Here is a 25,109-nt window from a genome sequence, read left to right as displayed (position 1 = left end):
TATCTCAACCCAAGATGTAGGTATTATTTGGGTATTTCAGGATCCATTCATCTACATCAACTTCAGAGATAAACATTAATATGAATTTTGTGTGGCTCGTTAGCAGACATTTTAAAAACAATCATTCTTTTTTAAAAAATAATTAAAACTTTAATGTATTGCATAAATCTAAGGTCTAAAACCAAATATTCTCATTATATGTGTTTATATCTGAAAATACAGATTATTTATTTGTACTAAATTCTGAACACTGGAAACAAAAATGTACTATATGTAACTTTCTGGAACTTTTCTTTATGAGAGGCAAACCGAAACAAAACTACACCAAAAGGTTGAAGATAAATATGAAAAATATTATAATTAAAAGTCTAATGTGAAAAAATATATAGTATATATATATTAATTTGAAAATTAGTAATATTTAATTCACCTTGTTTTACAAACAAGTAAAAAAGAAAATGAAAAATTCATTGTTTTTTGTTTTCTGTTTTTTGAGAGTTCAAAGACTTTTTCTAGTTAGAAAAGTCTTTGAGCTCTCCAAATAATAGCATAGGGGTAAGACATAAGAAAGAATCTAGTTTTTAAAAAGAGAATTAACAAACTTGATTTATAGACAGGTAGAGAACTTTGTACCTTAAAGATAAATTCTTCAATTTTTAGTAATATGGGATATTTGAAACACTGATTCATCAGATCTTAAGAGAGATTTCATTTACTTTTTTTTAATCCCTTTCTCATAAAGGAAACCAGGATACTATTATCTTACCATAATATATATGGTCTTAATATAATCTGAAGATGCCTTCCTCTAGATATAAAAACTATTTTAAGCTATAAGATTTTGAGGACAAATTCTCTGCATATATCAATACATTTTAATATGTCATTTTTTGAAAGAACAAGAAGATATTTTACCTTGAATAAAAGTGATATTTTTCAGTGCCTGAGAATGTTCCCAATCTTTCAGTCTGAGATCATTAGTGATGTTGTTCAGTAGTTTCACTTCTCCTCTTATTTCCTGTTCCAAATGAGCTTGTTTTTCTTTCACAGTCATAATTTCTGCCGATGCATTATACACACGCTCCTCTAACTTACTCATCTCCTATGAAATATAAGCAAGCATCTGCAATTTTTATTACACAATTATTTATCAAATATGTAAGTTTAAGAAACCCTAGAAGCCAGATTTTTTTTAAAAAACATATATTACATGAATATTATGAGATAAGAATACAAAATTAGAGAACTATTTTAAAATAGCAATTCTTTGGTTTTGAAGTATTTTTTTATTTTGACTAAATAGCTGAATGTTCACACCCACAGCCACGCCCCACACCGATTACTTGAATATATCTAGAGTGTTTTCCTATTACCAAATATATAGATGTCAAAATTCTAAAGTAATTTTTTAAAACTTGGGATATAGTTTTGAACTTATTTGAAGTAAAACATATTAATACTGTATTAATCCTGTGATTTAATATATTTGAATATGAAAATGTTTTATAGCAATAACTGAATATAATGCCATATTTCCCAGTGGCAGTAGATATTCAGGATAGCTTTTCATATTCATTACAAACTCAACTAGCACATCAACAATATCTTACTTTTAATTTGTATTGCCTCTGTATTTAGGGTTTCATTTTTATTTTGTTTTCAATTATTTATACATTTTTGTGTGCATCTGTATACCTGCATGCATATATAGAGAGATTGTGAACAAGAGAGATAACACTGGGGAACAATTTTTTTTCATTGTCTGTTGCATGATGTTTTAGAATTGTTTCTATATATATATTTCTGCATCGCTGATTCCAAATCTGAAGTCCATTTTTTAGTACAATGCTCTAGTTTTTATTCAATTTTAATTTCTTTTTGTTACATTTAATGGCATGCATTGGTTTTTAAATTGGAGTTAAAGGGCAATGACTCTTGGATTGAACATAACCACAAGGCAGTTAATGTTTTACAAACCTCACTTCTACATAATTGTAGTTGTTGTTGTTTTTTACAGAGACAGAGAGAGAGTCAGAGAGAGGGATAAGACAGGGACAGACAGACAGGAATGAAGAGATGGGAAGCATCAATCATTAATTTTTTGTTGCACATTGCAACACCTTAATTGTTCATTGATTGCTTTCTCATACATGATTTGACTGCAGGCCTTCAGCAGACCGAGTGACCCCTTGCTCGAGCCAGCGACCTTGGGCTCAAGCTGGTGAGCTTTTGCTCAAACCAGATGAGCCGGTGCTCAAGCTGGCAACCATGGGGTGTCGAACCTGGGTCTTCCACATCCCAGTCTGACACTTTATCCACTACACCACTGCCCAGTCAGGCTGTAGTTGTTTATAAATGTAAAAAATTATTATATGACAAAAACAACCTCTTGTTTTCTTTGAAGATTGAATCATGGCTTCTTCAAGTAGGCGTAAATGTAAGAATAGTTCTGACATCTTCTGATATATATGTTGGTGTTACACACTTCAATGTCAAAGGCACAATATTTCATCATTTGTGACATGTGCACAGATTGCCTATTTTCAAGTTCCCCTTGGCAATCAAGACAAAAATTGGGCTCCTCATATTGTGTGTCATAATTGTGAGAAAATGCTTCATGACTGGACAAAAGGAAAATGTAAAGGAATGCCTTTTGGTATTCCCATGGTTTGGCGTGAACCTAAGGACCACAGCAATGACTGTTATTTCTGTCTGATCCATACAAAGGGCATCGGCAAGAAAAAACGGCATATGATTTATATCCTAATATTTCTTCAGCATTACAGCCTATTCCACACTCTGAGACACTCCTGGTTCCAGTTTTCAATGGTTTTATTTTTTCTAAGGACGAAGAAAGTGAACATGGTGATCAAGTGTATTTTGATAAGATGCATGAGGAAATGGTTGTAGAATCTGAAGGATCTTCTTCTGATGCCAAGCAGTCATTAACCCCTCAGGAGTTTAGTCAACCCGAATTGAAAGAATTAGTAAGAGATCTGGGCCTATCAAAGAAAGCAGCTGAATTATTAGCCTCCAGTCTTTAAGAAAAGAATGTACTTCACCGTTCAGCTAAAGTATCCCATTTCAGGAAGCGTGAACAAATTTTTGTGGACTTTTTTTCCAAAGACAAACACTTTGTTTACTGTCATGATATCAGTAGTCTTCTCAGCCAGCTAGATGTTATCACTTACAGTCCAACACAATGGAGCTATTTCTTGACAGCTCGAAATGGAGTCTGAAATGTGTCCTCCTACACAACGGTAATGTTTATACAGCGGTTCCAATTGGTTATTCAACTCATCTGCAAGAAGATTATAATGATATAAAAATTGTCCTCAACTTGCTGAAGTATGAAGAGCACAACTGGATCATTTGTGTGGATCTTAAAATGGTAAATTTCCTTCTAGAACAATAGAAAGGCTCCACAAAGTATCCTTGCTTTCTGTGTTTGTGGGACAGCTGAGCTCAGGAGAAACACTGGACACAGAAGGAGTGGCAGAAATATGAAGCTCTGGAAGTAGGGATGCAAAATATTGTGAATGAACCTGTAGTTAATTAAGACAGCATCATTTTTCACCACTTCACATCAAACCTGGCTTAATGAAGCAGTTTGTTCAGGTTTGAATAGAGAAAGTGAATGCTTTCACCATATTATTTCTGCTTTTCCTGCCTTGTCTTTTGAGAAGATAAAAGCAGGTGCATTCGATGGACTTCCAATTCGAACCCTCAAACATGATGAAGAATATGTCAGGAAGATGAATAAAGTAGAGAAAACAGCATGGCAATCTTTTGTGGCAGTTACAAAGAACTTCCTTGGCCACAAAAAAAGCAGAAAACTATGAAATTCTGGTTCAAAGAATGCTGTTGTCTTTCCATGACATTGGACATAATATGAGCATTAAGATTCACTTCCTGAACAGTCACCTTGATAAGTTTTGCCAAAATCTTGGAGCTGTTAGTGATGAGCAGACTACTCCTGGAGCATCAAACGAGATTGTCCTCAACAAGTACACAAACGCAGGAGCTACAAACGCAAATTTTTGCCTGAATAGAATTTAAATAAGCTTTGCGAAAATTTTATGATTAAAATAAGTGTTTTAATATGTTCTATTTCAAAACTGTAGACAAATTCTGATACAATCATATCTTTTAGTGTATTAGTTGTATTTACTGCATTATATAAATTATTATATTTTCACAAAGATGATGCCCAGAAGACATTCTATTTTATTATGTTAAAGTAAATATTGAAAATTTTACAATAAGATGAAAACCTAAAATCTTGAATTGCAAAAAAACTGTAAGTTACAGAGAAACACTAATGTCAGATGTGAGATCAGCACACTTGAATTAGGTAAGAACAAGTGTGTTTTGGATGCAACAAAAATTTTGTTCCCGCCTGACCTGTGGTGGCGCAGTGGATAAAGCGTCAACCTGGAAATGCTGAGATCGCCGGTTCAAAATCCTGGGCTTGCCTGGTCAAGGCACATATGGGAGTTGATGCTTCCAGCTCTTCCCTACCTTCTCTCTCTGTCTCTATCTCTCCCTTTCTCTCTCCTCTCTAAAATGAATAAAAAAATAAAAATTAGAAATCTTTAAAAAAAAAAATTTTGTTCCCTAGTGTAATATTTGTTTGATCTCAAACATGCTTTTATTTTTTAGTCAATAATATAGTAAGAATATATTTACCTATTAAAATACTTAGAGGATGCCTTATTTTTAATAATTTTCTGGAAGTATATTATATGTATTTTTATAATTGATTTAATTCCTATTGATAGAGTTTTGAACTGCACATATTTTATAACTTTAAATAATGTTATAATAAACACCATTTTATATATATGTTTACATATTTTTTTTCTTTTTTTTTTTTTTTCATTTTTCTGAAGCTGGAAACAGGGAGAGACAGTCAGACAGACTCCCGCATGCGCCCGACCGGGATCCACCCGGCACGCCTACCATGGGGCGACGCTCTGCCCACCAGGGGGCGATGCTCTGCCCATCCTGGGCATTGCCATGTTGTGACCAGAGCCACTCTAGCGCCTGAGGCAGAGGCCACAGAGCCATCCCCAGCGCCCGGGCCATCTTTGCTCCAATGGAGCCTCGGCTGCGGGAGGGGAAGAGAGAGACAGAGAGGAAGGCGCGGCGGAGGGGTGGAGAAGCAAATGGGCGCTTCTTCTGTGTGCCCTGGCCGGGAATCAAACCCGGGTCCTCCGCTGTTTACATATTTTTATAAATGCTCCTATAAGACAGCTTCTTGGAAGTAAATGTGATCATGTACTTTTAAATATTAAAAATTTTGTTCAGTAATCTCGCACTTCCCTCCAAATATATAGTACCATTTAAAAATCTTACAAATTGTACATTAGAGCCTATATTTTGCACCCAAATATTAGATACCATCAATATATAGAAATTTGCAAGGTAAGAGTAGATACATAACACAGTCCAATTATTTAATTTGCTTTTTGAAGTATGAAAAGGTCAATTACCAAGCCATAAAGTTTTTGATGATATTTTTCCTTATTACTTTTCTTTCAAGTCTTTTGCTTGGTTTTCCCTTGGGTGTTGGCTTTCCTCTTTCTGATGCCCCAAACCTTCTTACCTACTCTAGTAATGTTTTCTATTTCTCAGTTCTACTTTCACCCCAAGTTCTGTTTTAATGGTATATATGCTTTATACTTTTCAAGTATTAATACTTCCATGATCAACTGTTGATAGTCTTGTTTCCCACTTGTACAAAGAAATAAACCAGTAGTATACTTGTTGCTTAATCCAGGTGTGAAAAAAAAATGCATTTCCTTGCCTTGATTGGACAAGTTGAGGTGAGAGGGTCAAGGCCATGAGCATGTAAAACCTTTGAAAAGAAATGAACATATACCCAGATTTGTCTCACCAATGGCACTGTACTCTAGCAGAGAAGCTTATCAGTTTCTGCCGCTCTAACTGTGCCTCCCCTCACCCAAAACCTTACTCTAGAATAGAACAGTGCTTCTATCTCCTTCTTCCCTGTTTGGCATTGTCTATACAATGTGCCAAAAATAAATAGTAAACATAAATATTTGAAAAACACATATATGTTCACTATAATAGTAAACTCATTAAAAACAAATAAATTAAGTTGAGCAACATAATATATAGCTCAACTTAGTTTAGGTGCCTTCAAATTGCTGTAGGAATGCCAGCCAGGTAGTTCCAGATAGCCACAGAGCAGAGGTCGGAGGATTAGCAAGTGGTTTTGCTACATAAAACCCAGGAATACCTAAAGCTGAGGCTGGCCTTTTATTCCCTTCTTTGAAAACTGCATACGATGCTAACATTAGACATCTTCCACTTGAAAGAATTAAATTGAGAGAAGGAAACACACATTGGACTGTTTTCAGTCTTATACGGCATCTAAACACACACATTCCGCACTCCACCATCAGTGGGCCTACCAGAAGCAGGCTATATTTTGCCATCTTAACTTCCTTTCTGTATATAAAGATGATAAATTTCAACCTTTCTCTTTTATTTTGTGCCAGTATTCTTTTTTATTTTTTTAATTAATGTTTGGTCCATTCTTGATAATTATTATACTAATGTTACTTATAAGCCTTCTTTTCAAACATTACTTACTGACTCACACACTCATTTTATTTTATCAATTCTTGTGTTTGGCTAAAGATTCAAAGATAAGATTGTCAAAGCAATGGAAATGAGAGTTCAACATTGTTTGCAGTGAGCCCAGGCATGCGCGTGCACACACATACATACATACACACATACATACATACACACATACATACGTACATACACACATACACTGGCACTGACCTAGTTTCTAAATCTCTACAAGTCACTACTGCCTTGAAAAAAAAATAGGCTTTGAAGTTCCTTCATTTCCTTGTACAAGCACCTCCATTTCTAATGCTGGGACCCCCTCCAAAACCCAAGTGCAATCTAACCAAACTCAAACAGTTCACTGGTAACCAGATTTTAATTATTTCCACTAATTATCATGTTTTCAATTTGGTTTCAACGCCTCATTAATGTGGGTTCATAAATATTCACCAATCCCTGCTGGATTTGGGCTATAACCAATATCAACTTTGTCCTAGTTCTTATATATGGTTTCTCTTTTCTCTTTCCTCACTCCATCTCACTACATCTCTGATCCAGTTTCTACATAGAGTAACACTTCTTTCTCTTCCTCTTCCTCTCCAAATTACTCACTGTCAATTTCAATAACTTACGTTTTGTTTTCCTCTGTCTTCATATTGTTCAATCCTAGAGCCAGTTTCTTCTTTGTACATTTTTCTAAACCCTTCCTGGCCTGAGTCTTGATGGGCTTACTTATTAATTACATGGGAAGCACTAACAGTTAGATTTTGGAAAATGTGACATTGAATAGAAACAGAATATCAAGGTTGCTGTTGAAATGAGGTTCATAGGACCCCCATATTTAAAAAGCAATACCATTGTCTTCTAATGCCTTAAGACAAGGACAGTGTAAAAATTTAAAAGCTCTGAGTCGTTGTATTTAAAAAAAAAATAAACATGGAGAATATTCTGTATTAACCCATTTAGTCTGTCCTCTAATTAATAATTAGTTGGTTTTCATCTGATGTTGTAAACTTAGAGGCTTCTCTTTGCTTTATACAATACTAAATTGATCTTTGCTTTACTCATTTTAATCTACTACGAAGATGTCAGATTTTTTAGCTAATGATGGAAATTTTATAGGTTTCACAATAATTATAATCTCAGGTTTTACATATTATGCAGGTTATGTTTTCACAAATAGTAAAATTTCAAACATATGTTCATTTTTCATGGAAAAGAACAATTATAACTAACGCTGGGGAACAAACTTTTTGTTGGATCCACAAAAACACTCGTTCTTACCTAACTTGAGTGTGCTGATCTCAAATATGACATTAGTTTTTCTCTGTAAGCTACAGTTTTTTTGCAGTTCAAGATTTTAGGTTTTCATCTTATTGTAAAATTTTCAACATTTACTTTAACATAATGAAGTATATGTTTTCTTGGGCATCATAAAATATAACATTTATATAATGCAGTAAATACACTAATACACTAAAAGATATGATTGCATCAGAATTTGTCTACAATTTCAAAATAGAACATATTAAAACACTTAGTTTAATCATAAAATTTGCGCAAAACTTATTTAAATTCTATTCAGGCAAAATTTGCGTTTGTAGCTCCTGCGTTTGTGCACTTGTTGAGGACAACTGTGTTTGATGATGCTCCAGTGGTAGTCTGCGATCATATTTCTGTCCCATCACCCCTGAAACACTATTCCATCATTTTCAGATCTTGATGAAAGAGTTCTCCTGGTTCATCACTAACAGCTTCAAGATTTTCAGGAAACTTATCAAGGTGACTGTTCAGGAAGTGAATCTTAATGCTCATGTTACATCCAATGTCGCAGAAAGCCAACAGCATTCTTTGAACCAGAAGTTCATAGTTTTCTGCTTTTTTGTTGTCAAGTAAGTCTTTGTAACTGCCACAAAAGACTGCCATGCTGCTTTCTCCACCTTATTCATCTTCCTGGCAAATTTTTCATCACGTGAGGTTGGCATTTGAGGTCCATTGAATACACCTGCTTTTATCTTCTCAAAAGACAAACTGCTTTATTAAGCCAAGTTTTATGTGAACTGGTGGAAAAATGATGCTGTCTTGATTAACTACAGGTTCATTCACAATATTTTGCATCTCTACTTCCAGAGCTTCACTTTTTGGCCACTCCTTCTGTGTCCAGTGTTTCTCCTGAGCTTGGCTGTCCCACAAACACAGAAAGCAAGGATACTTTGTAAACCTCTCTGTTGTCCTAGAAGGAAATTTACCATTTTAAGATCCACACAAATGATCCAGTTATGCTCCTTAAACTTCAGTAAGTTGAGGACAATTTTTATGTCATTATAATCTTCTCATAGATGAGTTGAATAACCAATTGGAACCGCTGAATAAACATTACCATTGTGTAGGAGAACACATTTCAGACTCTGTTTAGAGCTGTCAAGAAATAGCTGCCCTTCTGTTGGACTGTAAGTGGTAACACCTAGCTGGCTGAGAAGACTACTAATATCATGACAGTAAACAAAGTGTTTGTCTTTGGAAAAAAAGTCCACAAAAATTTGTTCACGCTTCCTGAAATGGGATACTTTAGCTGAACGGTGAAGTACATTTTTTTTCTTGAAGCCTGGAGGTTAATAACTCAGCTGCTTATAGGCCCAATTCTCTTACTAAGTCATTCAATTCGGGTTGGTTAAACTGCTGAGGGGTTAATGACTGCTTGGCATCAGAAGAAGACCCTTCAGATTTTATAACCATTTCCTCATGCATCTTATCAAAATACATTTGATCACCATTTTCTCTTTCTTCTTCCTTAAAAGAAATAAAACTATTGAAAACTGGAACAGGGAGTGTCTCAGAGTGTGGGATAGGTCGTATTGCTGAAAGAATATTAGGATATGCGATCATATGCCGTTTTTTCTTGCCAATGCCCTTTGTATGGATCAGACAGAAGTATCAGTTACTGCTGTGGTTCTTAGGTTCACGCCAAACCATGAGAATACCAAAAGGCATTCCTTTGTGTTTTTCCTGTGTCCAGTCACAAAGGATTTCCTCACAATTATGACACACAATATGAGGAGCCCAATTCTTGTCTTGATGGCCAGGAGGAACTTGAAAAAAGGCAATCTGTGCATGTGTCACAAATGATAAAATATTGTGCCTTTGACGTTGAAGTGTGTAACAGCCACATATATAACAGAAGGGGTCAGGACTATTCTTTCATTTACGCCTCCTTGAAGAAGCCATGATTTAATTTTAAAACAAAATAAGAGGGTGTTTTTATCAGGTAATAATTTTTTACCTTTAAACACAACTATAATTATGTAAAAGTGATATTTGTAAAACATTAATTGTCTTGTGGTTATGTTCAATCCATGTGTAGTTGCCCTTTAACTCTGATACAAAAACCAATGCATGCCATTAAATGTAACAAAAAGAAATTAAAATTGCATAAAAACTAGAGCATGCACCAAAGAATGGATTTCAGATTTGTAATCAGCCGTGCAGATATATATAGAAAGAGTTCTAAATTCTCATGCAACAAAAAATGAAAAAAAAAAAAATTTTTTTCCCCAGTGAAAAAATCCCATTTTGAAATAAGTGACTTAAATTCTTTCTCATAGATCTAAAGTAATCCAGAAGATTCGTCAATGAAAAGTTTAAAATAGGATCATTTTGATGGGCCAACGTCTGACTTTGTAAATACGATTTATTGGACCACAGCTGTACTTACTTGTCCGCTATAGTTGATGGCTGCTTTCACAAAACAATGGCAGAGTTGCAGAGTTAGGTCAAAGACCACGTGGTCTCCAAAGCCCAATATTTATTTGGCCCTTTAAAAAGAAACTTTCGCTGACGACTGATCTAGAATATGTCTTGCTCTTTTGCCTTGTGTATTTCATTTTTTTATGACAATACGATATTCAATGCATTATTTAAATTTTAATTTTTAAGTTATATGTTATACATAAGAAACTTATGTATACTTTTTGGGAGTGAAAAAATAGCTATTTTAAAATGTAGAGTTTTTTAAATTTTCCATGTAAGGTTTTCATTCTTTTGATGATAAAAAAAAATTCTGGGGTCTGTTGTAAAATTTACAGAGAGCCTACCCCTCCCAAGATCTGCTAAAATACATCTAACAATCATAATTGGTTTAGGCAGTCTATACCAGAGATTCTATACCAGGTTTTCTAATATTAAAATACCTTAAGAGAAACTATATCCAATTAAAAAAAAACTATTTTTCTTTTTGCTAGGAATCTGGGAAAGAAATGAGATAAACCTATTTGAAACTTGGTAAGATTGTCAGAGGAATCAAGGTAATAGGATGATGTTCAAACAGGGTTTGCAATGTTTGTCTTCCTGCTCTTCTGAGGAGATAGGACCTAAATGAATTCAATGTCAGCATGTGACCTTCCAATACGAAAGCTCTTACCGTTTGTTTAAATTTATTCTCTTGTACTCTGCCATTCAGTGTTTCAATGCTGAGCTGCAAGCCAAGCAATGTGGTATTCAGACTTATTAATGACTTGGAGATTTCATCTATTTCACTTCCATGTTCTTGGATGGAGGAAAGCAAAGTACTCAGCTGGAGAAGAGTATCATTAAATCTTTGATCAGTCACCACACTGAAATTTTGGAAATGCTCTGAATCTACGAGATTGGCTTGTGTATCTGAAATATACTGGATTCTCTTCTCCATGTTGCTCATGTTTCCCGTGAGAATCTCTCGAAAGTTGCTATCTTCATTGTCGTTTCCTTTTCTCATGGGATTCTGAGGTGTACCATCGGCATTAATTGAACCAGCTGTGACATTCTTCGTTTCCCTCTTTAGGAGTTGAGCTGTATGTTTAAGTAAAAATAAACAGAGTCATAGTCTGTCTCCTCAAATGCATATACAATTCTATTCTGTATCATGTCATTCATTCCATTCCATTCTAATATTTTTAATGTTATTGTAAATCAGGTATTTATTTTAAATAGACAATGTATGAACTATGGGAGGCATATTCTTGATAGGGTGACAGTCTCCTCTTCCCACTTTACATTATAACTTATAGAATTGATTAAGCCATTCTTTCTGAATTGCTGCTTATAAAAAGTTGTCAGAGGGGGTGGGGGTTAGGGAGTTGGATAAAAATTGTGAAGGGGTTAAGCAGAGAAAAAAAAATACAGATAGACCACAGTTTGGGGATTGTAAGAAGGAGAGAAAGGTGGAGGGAGGTAGAAGGTAAAAGGGGAATAAGTTTTAAGGAGACTTGACTTGGGGTGGTGAATACACAATATAATATACAGATAATGTACTATAGAATTGTACACTTGAAACATATAATTTTATTAAGCAATGTCATCCAAACAAATTCAATAAAAAATTTTAAATTAAAGGAAGATACCATCATCACTATAAAAAAATCTTATGGACCACTGCATTTGGCTTTCCCAGTAAGAAAGATTCTACAGATTATAAAGTGTGTTGTATCCTACTGCTCAGGTCTGTTGTTAGGATAAAATGAGAAATTGTTTAGCACAGTATCTGAGGTAACCATGTTGAATATGTTAGTTATTATCAAGATAAATGATAATGATGACAAAATATGTAGTAAAAGAAAAAAAATTAGTTGTTTCATCTTCCTCATCATTAAGCTGGTAGAGAATTTTCATTTGCAGATTACACAGACCTAATTTAGTGTTGGTAAAACAAAAATTAGGCAAATTATATTTTTACTTTAAAAAGTACTGCTTTTATAAGATTCTTCTTTGCCTATGGGATATATATTCATGGTAGAAAATTAGAAAAGATGAATAATAAGAAAAAATAATTTATCATTAATTTTTTTTTCTTTTCATCCCAAATTAAATGCTAACATTTCGGTGCATGTATATTAAAACTGACTCTGGGCCCTGGCAGGTTGGCTCAGCGGTAAAGCGATGGCCTGGCGTGCAGGAGTCCTGGGTTTGATTCCCGGCCAGGGCACACAGGAGAAGCACCCATCTGCTTCTCCACCCTTCTCCCTCTCCTTCCTCTCTGTCTCTCTCTTCCCCTCCCTCAGCAAGGCTCCATTGGAGCAAAGATGGCCCGGGCGCTGGGGATGGCTCTGTGGCCTCTGCCTCAGGCGCTAGAATGGCTCTGGATGCAACAGAGCGATGCCCCAGAGGGGCAGAGCATCGCCCCGTGGTGGGCATGCCGGGTGGATCCCGGTCCGGCACATGCGGGAGTCTGTCTGATTGCCTCCCCGTTTCCAGCTTCAGAAAAATGAAAAAAAAAAAAAAAAACTGACTCTGTTTTCCCTATCATATTATAAGTGCAAAATCAAAATTATATTTTATATACAACCTAGCAACTACTTTAAAATTAATACTACATTATAAAGACTTTTGCATATTACTTAGAATCATTTAACAAAAATAACTTTAATAACTACATTTCATTCTATATATGGATCTACCAGATTTATTTAACAAAGCCCCTAAATTAGTTTGTTTCCATGATTACTAATATATTCAATATTTTTATAAACAATCTTTTGAGTAATTATTTCCTAATAAAACTTTATTAAATGGTATTTTGAAGACATACGGAGCTGGTGATATGTATTTCTAAATAGACACATATTCTCTAAAGTTTAGAGTCTAAACAAGCTAATTATTCTTCTGAAAGGATCTAGAGTAATATGTTTAGAGTTTCCAAAAATGAAAAGCATAAGTGTTAACTTTGCAGATAAAAACAACACAACTATAAACAATAAAGAAAACTTTAAAAACTATTTTACCACTAACTAGTGATGGTTAAAATTGTTATCTTTCCATATCTCTCTTCATATTTATCTTCATTATTTATACACTTTATCTACCTCTATATTAGTCTCTTACTTATATTAATTTGAATGTATAGTATAAGATTTTCCATATTTGACCATTGTTAAGCAATAAAAAGAATAACTTCATATAGTTTAAATTCAGACATGATAGCTATACTTGATCTGTCAGTTTTATGAGTAAAAATGATACAGGAATAGCACCAGCTTTATAGGTATTTGAGAATTAAATGAGACAACCCATTAAAAATATTTAGTTTTCATCCTTAACTCAGGGTGCCTCTTATATGAATGAGACCTTGGTGTTTACAGAGTCAAGCTGCCTGATTCTGGATTCTAGCTCTACTCCTCATCATTAGCTGGATTATTCTGGAAAAGTTACTTGTCTTCTCCCTGCTCAGGTTCCCTCAATGATCTAAAAATAGTAGCTCTCTCAACAGTGGTGTTGAGGATAAATGAGTTAAGGCATATAAATTCCATAGCACACAGATCACATATGAAACCTCATTCACATTTAAGTGCTTTATCCATGAAAGATGTTATCTTCACTATAGAGAAAACTGATTTTACCACCTTTACTTAAAGAAGTCATTGATAATGGTTGTTATTGTAGACCAGGGGCCGGGAACCTATGGCTCGCAAGCCAGATGTGGCTCTTTTGATGGCTGTATCTGGCTCGCAGACAAATCTTTAATAAAAATAATAACGTTAAAAATATAAAACACTCTCATGTATTACAATCCATTCATTTCCTACCGCTCATGTCCATGGTTGCGGGTGGCTGGAGCCAATCACAGCTGTCCTTTGGGACAACACCAAATTTTTATTGGATAATGCGTGACGTACACGGGTCATTGTACGGCTCTCACAGAATTACATTTTAAAATATGTGGTATTCATGGCTCTGTCAGCCAAAAAGATTCCTAACCCCTGTTGTAGACATTATACTAAGTATTAAACTATATATGCAATTAAATCTGAATTTAAAAAACATATATTTTCAGTTCTCTTTAAAACTAGCTTATTTAATATGATCCACAATAGAGGCCATTTAAGTGTGCATTATTTTTATACTTCTTAATTTATCAATAAATTGGGCAATAAAATATATTTCTTAGTAGGATCTTATCACATTTATTAAATGTAGTGTGCAAAACAAGTTTTGGATTGACAACCTCATATATGCATTGATCAATTCTATGATTTATTTATTAAGCACTGTTTAAGCACCTCGGAGAATAAGACCAAATGAAATGCAATGGTGTTCCTTAGAATTTTTCCTTTTGTGATGATTATTGTTTTTTCTAGTCAGCAGTTAAGAATCCAGGTTCTGGATTAGAACTGCCTGGATTAGCTATTCATACTCTTTCCTTTGTAAATTGTGACCTTGGGCAAGATAATCTGTCAATGCTTCTATTTCACTTCCCTATAAATGGGATAAAAATAGTGTTTAAATAATTAAGTAAACTAATATATATAAAGTGCTTAGAATACTTCCTGACACATACCATAATAAGCATTTCATAAGTTTCAGCATTTTTGATGTTCTTAATATTTTGGATTCACTCTCTGTGACTTACACATCCATATAGACAACATTGATAACTAGGGGAAATTAAAATTGTGTATTATAAAGGAATTGAGGGAAGTTCAGTATTGATATACGTAATCTCTGTGCTGTATTTTACTAGGTACATGGATCTAATTGTTCAACCATATAACTTTACTTATATTAGAAAGAAGTTTTATTTATATGGGTAAAGCAAATCTTTTTCACAGGTAAAAGAGAGATTTGATTTAACAAAATGTCAAATGACCAACGATTTTTATTTGACATCAAGTTCAACAAGAATAGACAATCAAAGTTACATTTTGCTTATAGATTTAAAAACACAACAGTGCTTATTTCCCCGATATCTGAATGAAAACTAATTTGATCCCTATTTTCTTTAAAAATGTTTAACTCTGTATCACAAATCTAGTAAAGAACACCAGGGTCCCTAATTTCAAATGTTGATTAATTTCACTATCATTGAAGAGACAATGCTTTTTACTTTTCTATTTCCATTTGAAAGGAGACAATATTTTATGGCTGGTGCAAAGACCTAGGGAGCCAGTTATATTTGATTCTACAGTTCAGATTTACTCTTTCATAAGGGTAATATCTTCTACCAAAAATCTTTATTGGCCCTGGCCGGTTGGCTCAGCGGTAGAGCGTCAGCCTGGCGTGCAGAAGTCCCAGGTTCGATTTCCGGCCAGGGCACACAGGAGAGGCGTCCATCTGCTTCTCCACCCCTCCCCCTCTCCTTCCTCTCTGTCTCTCTCTTCCCCTCCTGCAGCCAAGGCTCCATTGGAGCAAAGATGGCCCGGGCACTGAGGATGGCTCTGTGGCCTCTGCCTCAGGTGCTAGAATGGCTCTGGTTGCAACAGAGCGATGCCCCAGAGGGGCAGAGTATGGCCTCCTGATGGGCATGCCAGGTGGATCCCGGTCGGGCGCATGCGGGAGTCTGTCTGACTGCCTCCCCATTTCCAGCTTCAGAAAAATGAAAAAAAGAAAAATCTTTATTATTTTGACCTAAAGAATCTTCAGAATTTCAGTGACAATTGACATATATTAATACTAAATCATATTTTATTGTCATCATACATGTTTATGTTGTTATACTACAACAGTGATCCAGTAGCTTCTGTAAGAAAAGACAGCATACAGAATAGATTTTAAAATTAAGAAATATCTTTCATGAATATGACACTTTTATTTAAGTACAGATTTTATGTATATTTTACTTCACCCACAAATTTGTATTTGCCAAAACAAAGTGATTACTCTCATTTTAGGAATATATTTTGTCTATAACTGTGATTTTTTGATATCAAGTAGAAATATGTATTGTATTTTAGTTTCCTCTTTTAAAAACATCCTGATCTGTAACTTAAAGTAATAAATGGACTGTCAGTTGTTCATTATTCAAGGTTGCTTGACACAGCAAGATCTATTCCAAATTCTGGTGAATTTTCATGATAACATGAACTTATTTGATTTGAACATTTTTAACTTCTCGTCAACTTCAATAGTACCTGCGGTAGTTTCAGTAAACAAGAACCACTTCAGATCAATCATTGTCAACGCTGTAACAAATATGTTGGGTTGGTAGTATTTTCTAATAACCCAGAGATATTTGAACTTGGTTAGAACCCTGAATTCTTTACAGCTTTGGTCCACATTCTGCACAGGCTTATTAGAAAGAAGCGGTACTCTTATGTTGGCTCTGCAGATTATGGTTTGTATAAAGGTGATGGAATTTGCCTGAATTGTAAATTTGCTTATACCTAAAAATCTCAAACAATAAAACATCTCTCAGTTATGGCTTTGAAACTACAGATAAGCATGTATCAATACATAAACAACAAACAGATAACCTCAGTTCATCAGGAGATTAGTTTCATGGCAGAGACATCGTGTTCTTTTACTTAGACGGTTGTGGTTGGACTGATTGCCTAATTGGTTTACTTTGTTGTGGTTGGTTTTTGTTTTTTATTTGTTTTTAATGGCCAAAGTAAGAATTACTCTTTCCTGTGAAAAATATTTTCCTGGCTAAAATGATAGCAGCTCTGTTTTGTTTTGATTTTTTATTGTTCAAACCATATTTTGTGTTAAAAGCCAGATTACAGTGGGAAATAGTCGACCACAGAGGTTAGGAGTCAAGTGGTATGGGTGGGAACTCCAGCTCCCACTGCTGGACAGTTTCAGTTCCTTTTGTGGCTAACGAGGGTAAGTATACATCTGCTCAGGGGAACTGGAAAGGTGTCTTCAGATAATCTGTGAAAAAAATTATGGCCCAGTGCCTGCATGTAGAAAATGCTCAAAAATGATAGCTACTGTTAAAATTGTTGCTGTTTTTGTATTATTATCATTTCATTTTCTTAGCTTTTGATTAATTTTAATTTATTGTGTTAACATGAATTCAAGTGTCCCACTCAATATAACTCCCTCCCCTCCACTCCTTTGTCCCCCATTGCCCTCCTCCCCCCCTTCCCTTTGGGATTTGCTGTCCTGTTATCTGTATCTATGTGTTATGTATACATAATCTCAATAATCCCCTCACTTTCTCTGATCCCATCCTCTCATCCTCTTTCCCTCTGACAGCTGTCCCTCTGCTCCCCGTGACCCCGCCTCTGCCTCTATTCCGTTCCTCAGTTCACTTTGTTATTAGATTCCACTTATTCTGACTCTTTTGGAATAGTCCTTTAGATCGACTCTCAGCAGAGGTTTGGCCTTCTGCTTTGGAGCATTTTCTTGTAGCTGATTAATATGCACACGAAAAATGTATCTTACTCCCAGCTTGTTTCTTATTAGAGTACATGTCTACATATTTTGTCAGTCTTAGAGAAAGAAGAACTACAAGGTGTATAAACTCAAATGCCAATCAAATATATCAAAAATGCTACTTAAGGGAACAATAGTTACAGATCTGACTGAATTTTATATCAGTCACCCCTTTGGAAACTCTCAGATCTATCCCAATTTAAGACAAACTCTTCAGAGAATTATGTGCTGCAAACATTATGTTGAACTCAAGTAAAGCATTCTAATTTTTTTCTTTGAGGAGATACTATCGGGTTATTTTTAGAGATGTTTTGATCAATAGCCTTATGAAACATATGGCCATATAAACTGTAAAGATATTGCATTACTGAAATGAAACCCATTATTTTTTTTTTTTGAAGACTTACAGTAACATTTCTTTCTGCTTTCTAATACTAGAAGAACTGTACCTGATCAACGGGCTTGTTTTCATGTTTTAGGCATTGTTAATGTAAGTGATCATATTTGTATTTTTACATTGACAGAACACTTATCATGAACTTTGTGACCTATCACTAGATGTCCATAAGATTTTGGAGGATAATATATTTTTGAAATGGGCTAATCCTTTCCACAGCTTTTATTTTTATACTAATCTTTTATTTCATATTCTACTTCATTTTTTTCTATTATACCACTTAGTAGCTTTGAAGAATCTATTTTGTTCATTTAATAAATTTGAGGAACACTTTGTGATATAAAGTTCACCTTGTTGAATCACATACAAAAGACTGAATGCTTCTCTTAGCTTCTACAATAACTAACTCATGGGCTGAGCTGATGGTTTTCAGAACTCCAGGATACTGTACCTGCCACTACTCCGATGATAGGTATGAGAACTATAAACACAAGGAGATAAAGGGCAATCAGTGCGGCCTTGAGGGACTTCAGTTTCTCTTGCAAGGAAGGGCCATTTTTAGGATCTGAAAAAACAAAAGCCCAACCTACTGTTAGAAAACAGCTTTCTTACTTAATTAAAATTTTTGTAATCTGCAATTATATTGTTACTACCAAGCATATCGAAATAAAAAGGGAAAGAAACATGTCCTTGTTTATTCAGTAGGAAACAAAAAGGAACAATCACAGACTAAGCCAATACAGGCATCACTATGGATATTTGATTTACTTACCTATAAATTAAGCATCCATGAAAAAGTGACTGTCCTCTACATTGTACTTGTCTCATTTGTGGGCATTAGTTGACAAATTTTAATATTCAAGCCAACATATGCAAACAATTGTATTCTATTTTATATATGGGAAAATATTCTGGTTAAAAATAAAATCCCTCAAGTAACTATGTAACTATAAATTTTTTCTTATTTTAAGTCAGAGAAGAGAAACATCTGTTTTCAATGATAATCATATATATTTTTTTACAATTCCATCTCTATAACTTTGTATTTAAATATCTCATACGATATGAATGAAATGTAAAAAAATAAATAAATAAACAAAATTATTTATATTTTGACTAAACTTTGGAATGGATCAATAAAGTCCATCTTCTGAATATATCAGAACATATTAACATTTTATATTTATTAATTTATAATAAGCAGTGATTCACAAAATGGATGCTAATTGTGGAAAAGATAACTTGATATAGAGAGCATCTCAGGAGAAGAGGAAGACATTTCTTGAAGTGAATAAAATATTTATTAAAATATTTTCCCTATGGCCATTTTTCTTATTGCTTAATAAAAAGAAGTCAATTTTGTTTTCAGATTGTGAACTCCAAAATTAAAAACAAGAGTTCACACATAGTTCAATAATGTTCTATGAGGGAATGAAAGGAAAAGAAGATAAAGAAGAAGAAAAAGAAAAAAGAAGAAAAAAATCTAAGAAAAAAAATGAACAAGCCACAACACAAGCAAGATGGGACATTTCATCTGCCAGAGTGGCTAAGCCAGAAACCAGGAGCTGTTTGGTCCTCTATCTCCAATTCACAATCACAAATTATCTGTATGCTGCCTTTTCAAAGCTCTCAAAAGTTTTGTTTGGTTGTTTTGCCTTTTCTCTGTTCCTAATGAATTTATTCTTCTTCCTCAGTCCCTCAACATCCCACATTTCAAAGCTTTTACTATTATCTTTTCCCCTTTTCTCATTGGTGCCACATCCCTCCATCCACTGTTAACACAGTATATAAGATCCATCATGGCTTGGAGGTATGGCCTCTGTTTCAGGTTTTTTATGTATGAATTCATATAGGATCCTATAACTTTGCATTTGCTGCTTCCTCTGACTGAAAAATCTCTATGGCTTCTTCTCCACCCACTGTTCAAGTGCACTTAAGGCTGTGCAGAATTAAAGCACTTCCGTCTTGATACCTTAAATGAACCTGTTTAGATACAGCCGAATACTGCTTCTTTTGAAGGCTTATGGTAACCTGTACAAACATCTGTTTCCTCACTGTTGTATGTTGAATTGTGTTTCTCAAAAAGACATTGTTGGAAACTTAACACTGGGTATCTGTGAATGTGAATTTATTTGGAAATGGGGTCTTTGTAGATATAACTAAACTAAAATGAGGCCATACTGGATTAGGTGGGCTCCAATCCAATGACAGATGTCTTTATGAGAAGAGGACATGGAGATACCAAGGGAGAAGACCATGTGAAGACAGAGGCAGAGATTGGAGTGATTCAGTTACAAACAAAGGGGTGGTACTAAGGATTACCAGGAGCCATTAGAAGTCAGAAAGAGTCAAGAAAGGCTTCTTAATCTAGAGCTTTCAAAGGGAGTGTGGCCTTGATGACACCCCAACTTCAGACTTCTGGCCTTCAGAAGTGTAAGAGAATAAATGTCTGTTGTGTGAACCACCCACTTTGTGATCATTTGTTACAGCATTCCCGGGAAACTAATACAAGCACCTACACCCAGGATGTTCCAATGTCAACTCATGGTGCTAGGATCATAGCATCTCTGGGACCTAGTCCAGTGTCTGGGAAATTAAAGAACTCAATCAGTATTGTAGATTAATTTAATCTATTATAATGTTTCCTTCCTTCATTTTAAAATTCATTTATTTATTTATTCACTTTTAGAGATGAGAGAGAGAGGGAAAGAAAGAGACAGAGAGAGAGAGAGAGAGAAGAGAGAGACAGAGAGAGAGAAGGAGGGAGGAGCTGGAAGCATCAACTCCTATATGTGCCTTAACCAGGGAAGCCCAAGGTTTTGAACCAGCGACCTCAGCATTTCCAGGTCGACACTTTATCCACTGCGCCACGACAAGTCAGGCTTCCTTCCTTCAATTTAAGCTTATTTTGTACTCTCCCACCAGAGAGTGAAAGACCTATTTATCCAATAAATATTATGTTAACATTCATACACATTTAAGTTGTCTCAAGACTATAATTTTTCGTAGTGTCAATAGTTCTAAGAATAACTTTCCTGGGCATCCCCCACTTCTGCTACTTACTCAGAGGTAGCAAAGCTGTCATTGATCGAGCATCAAACTTCACAGAGTCTGAACTATCAGCTTCCTGTCGTTGATCAAGAAAATCATCCCACTCTGCCATATTTCTATCAGACACATGGAAAAATATATTAATTACATAGGATCTTTGGTCACAATATTTCCAATTGAATTTTATAATTAAAATTCCATTTAAGCAAGGAAACAGTTAATAAACTACATTTACATATATACCATATGTATATATATATATGTATATTATACTTACCCATAAGTTTTAATTGTAACAATAAAAGACAGACACATAGAACCTACTCATGTATCTTTCTATGCACAAATGCGTATCTGTGTTTGCAGGTGTGTAATTTTTGAGAGTGAAAAGTAGCTTTTCTTTTTTAGCTAAAAAATATTTTCCCAGTCCCTAGCCAGTGGCTCAGTGGATAGTCAGCCCAGTATATAAATGGCCTGGGTTCAATTCCTGGTCAGGAGAAGCAATCATCTGCTTCTCTCCCCATTCTCTCACACTTCCCCTACCACAGCCAGTGGTTTGCTTAGTTAGAGTGTTGCTCCAGGAGCTGAGGATAATTCAGTTGGTTTGAGGGCACCAGGCTCAGGTGCTAAAAATAGTTCGGGACTCCAGCATTGGCTCCAGATGGGGTTGCCGGTTGGATCCTGGTTGGGGTACATGCTGGAGTCTTCCTTCATTGTCTCCTTTCTTCTCACCTAAATTAAAATTTAAAGCTATGCTTCAAAGCTATAGGGACTATGTGGCAAAGCTTTTAAACTTGGAACTTAGTTTATAGAAGATGAAATCAGAAAGTATGCAGCTAGATACACCAGCTGTGTAACTAGAAATCCCTTTTTCTCAGGCTGCTTACTGGCTCTTCTCAATGTATTTGACTATAGCTTTGGCCTTACTATTTGATATTATGACTTCATTTTCACTTAAATGCAAAGCAAACATCTCAGATATATATTGTTTTTCCCAAGAGACAGAAAACAACTGTTTAACTGAAAAGAAAAAGTAATTTTCCTTAGAACAAATAGTTGTGCAAAATGTGAAGCAAATATTTCCTGTGATCTTTTATCAGTGCTTCATGAATTAGTTTTTCTTTCGCCAAGGCTCCTGTTTACCACTTCGGAAAGATAAAATCTAGTCACTAGATTAGGAATCATAGGAAACACTTAGGGTTTTTTCTCTTCTTACTTAAATTTATCTATTTCTTTTACAGGACTCCTCATTATACATTGGCAGCATTACAAATATGTCTTTGTACCTTTTTAAGCACAATTCATATTCTATGATACAATCTATGCCTATGTCTCTTGAAGGCTTGATTAAAAACAGATTGATGAGCCCCACACCCAGCGTTTCCAATGTTTGGGTTGGGGGAGTCAAGAATTTGCAATTCTAACAACTCCTCTAGTAATGCTGCAGCTTTCAATCTGAGGACCACATTCTAAGAACAGTTTCCAAGAAAAGAGATTATATGACTTTTTCTTGGACTCAGTTCAATTCATTTGATTGACAAATTTAGAATAAAACCAACATCTTCTGATGATTTTTTATTTTCTTTAATGCTGAGTTATGGATTTAGCACAGCCAAAATTTAATTGAGTGCACTGGCAGCCTTAGGACAACAAATTCATATCTTGTCCAGGAAATAAAATCATTCACATGCAAACATTCGTCCTGCTCTGGGGAGAGGTATTGATAAGAAAGGAAGGGACAGACTCAACACCTGTCAATATATATTTTTAAATATTACCAAGGAGTTTCTTTATATTGCATTTTGCAATGACCGCCTTTGTCCATGCATCATTCTGTGAATTTGTTCATGAATCACTCTGAAAACTTACTTTTCTACAATCTTGTTGATCTGATCAAGGAGTGTGCTCTTAAATGACTTGGCCACTAAGGAGGAAGAAAGTGAAGGAGGAAGGGATAGACACTACATCCTCCTTTCTGAGGCAGAAGCAAAGTAAAAAAAATAAACAATTATCTGAAGAAATTGATCATTTTAGGAAACCGACTTGGATAATTTAGATCCAGACTCCTCTAATATTTACTTACTTTTAATTCACTCTATTATTTGAATAGGATGACTTTCAAATCCTATTTGTTTCACTTGACAGGCAAAACAAATAATTTTTAAAAACTGAGATAACGCCCTGGCCGGTTGGCTCAGCGGTAGAGCGTCGGCCTAGCGTGCGGAGGACCCGGGTTCGATTCCCGGCCAGGGCACACAGGAGAAGCGCACATTTGCTTCTCCACCCCTCCGCCGCACCTTCCTCTCTGTCTCTCTCTTCCCCTCCCGCAGCCAAGGCTCCATTGGAGCAAAGATGGACCGGGCGCTGGGGATGGCTCTGTGGCCTCTGCCCCAGGCGCTAGAGTGGCTCTGGTCGCAACATGGCGACACCCAGGAGGGTCGCAACATGGCGACGCCCAGGATGGGCAGAGCATCGCCCCCTGGTGGGCGTGCCGGGTGGATCCCGGTCGGGCGCATGCGGGAGTCTGTCTGACTGTCTCTCCCTGTTTCCAGCTTCAGAAAAATGCAAAAAAAATTAAAAAAAAAAACTGAGATAACAATAAAGCTCAGCTAAATTAAATTTTAAAGCTAAGCTTCAAAGCTGTGGGGACTATGTGGCAAAGCTTTTTAACTTGGAACTTAGTTTTTAGATGATGAGATCAGAAAATACGCAGTTAGAGACACCTTCTGTGTAGTGAGAAATCCCTTTTTCTCAGGCTGCTTACTGGCTCTTCTCAGTGTATTTGACTATGACTTTCACCTTAATATTTGACATTATGACTCAGTATTTCACTTATCTACAAAGCAAACATCTCATATCTTTCAGTCATCTCCATGGGAATATTTTTGTTTTTAAAAAAAGTGTAATATTTTAAACCTGATAAATCTCTCTAGGATGTTAGGTATATAAGAAAAGGGACAATGAAATATAAAATATACTTAATAAATACTATTTGTTGAATGAATGATCATATTTGTATTTTTTTCAGGTATTTGTCTCATATATTAGTGTTATTTTTGTTTTTATTTTTTTAAACAAGATGGATATTTGGAGACAGGGGGACCAAAAAGATATGCTTCTTCTGATAGTTTCTTGGGGAACAGGTTTTGTACTTAACTCGGATTTTTTTCCTGTTCTATACTCTTATTATTCTTTTTACAGCTTCTTAGAACATGAAGTAAATATATTAGGTCTGGGTGATTAAGCTACATTGTTGAGACACTGTCACTCACTGCCGCTGGTTCATTTTCCTTCTGTCAGGTCCAAAGGGCAACTAGCAATGGTCATATTCCACTGCAGTTCTCAAGAGAACAATTACTAGCATTTTGGTTGGGACAATTCTTTTTTGCGAAGAACTGTCTTAGTTGTATAGAATGTTTATCACACCTGGTTGCCACCCACTAAATGTCAATAATGTCTCCTAATTGTTATATCACTGCTTCCTCCCTGAAAAAAAATTCAAAGATTTCATCTCCACACATTTCCAAACACCCATTCCTTTTTGAGACCTTTCTTCAATACTATCCCTGGTGTGGATCCCTTAGGCAATGCAATTAGACTGTTAACATGGCAAATGAAGATTTTTCCATGACTTTCAGCAATAATGCAGATTCCTCAAATTGTTTTTCAAAATATCTCTCAAATCACTCCCTGTGTGTTTAGCCCTTTAAATAAATATTCACTATAAAACTTTGTTAAAGCGTAAAGGAATATTTCTTACAGAAAACTTAAACATTTTATTATTCTAAAGAGAAAGAAAGTAGCAAATCCAGAATGATAGTACAGTGATATAATATTGGCCTCAATAAATCAAAATGAGTGTTATTTTTATCCATATACATGCTCAGAAGCTTCACATGTTCTTTTCAATAAATTGGCAATTTAAAACCCA

At 35.2% G+C, this 25,109-nt stretch overlaps 1 protein-coding gene across 3 annotated transcripts in view; it reads right to left on the bottom strand.

The window, feature by feature from the left end:
• Positions 1 to 25,109, bottom strand: part of MSR1 (macrophage scavenger receptor 1) — an 80,000-nt gene that overhangs the window by 48,403 nt on the left and 6,488 nt on the right. For all 3 annotated transcript variants that reach the window (XM_066236661.1, XM_066236662.1, XM_066236663.1), the window contains exons 2-5: positions 21,191 to 21,294; positions 18,579 to 18,692; positions 11,024 to 11,430; positions 916 to 1,102 (exon numbers count right to left, since the gene is read on the bottom strand). In XM_066236661.1, the coding sequence (XP_066092758.1) occupies positions 916 to 1,102; positions 11,024 to 11,430; positions 18,579 to 18,692; positions 21,191 to 21,290 (808 nt within the window). In that variant the 5' untranslated portion in view covers positions 21,291 to 21,294. The remainder of the gene's footprint in view (positions 1 to 915; positions 1,103 to 11,023; positions 11,431 to 18,578; positions 18,693 to 21,190; positions 21,295 to 25,109) is intronic.

Source organism: Saccopteryx bilineata, chromosome 6 (genome assembly GCF_036850765.1).
Source record: "Saccopteryx bilineata isolate mSacBil1 chromosome 6, mSacBil1_pri_phased_curated, whole genome shotgun sequence".
NCBI lineage: Eukaryota > Metazoa > Chordata > Mammalia > Chiroptera > Emballonuridae > Saccopteryx > Saccopteryx bilineata.
The sequence above is the reverse complement of the archived record's forward strand: the minus strand, read 5'-3'. Positions and strand labels throughout refer to the sequence as shown.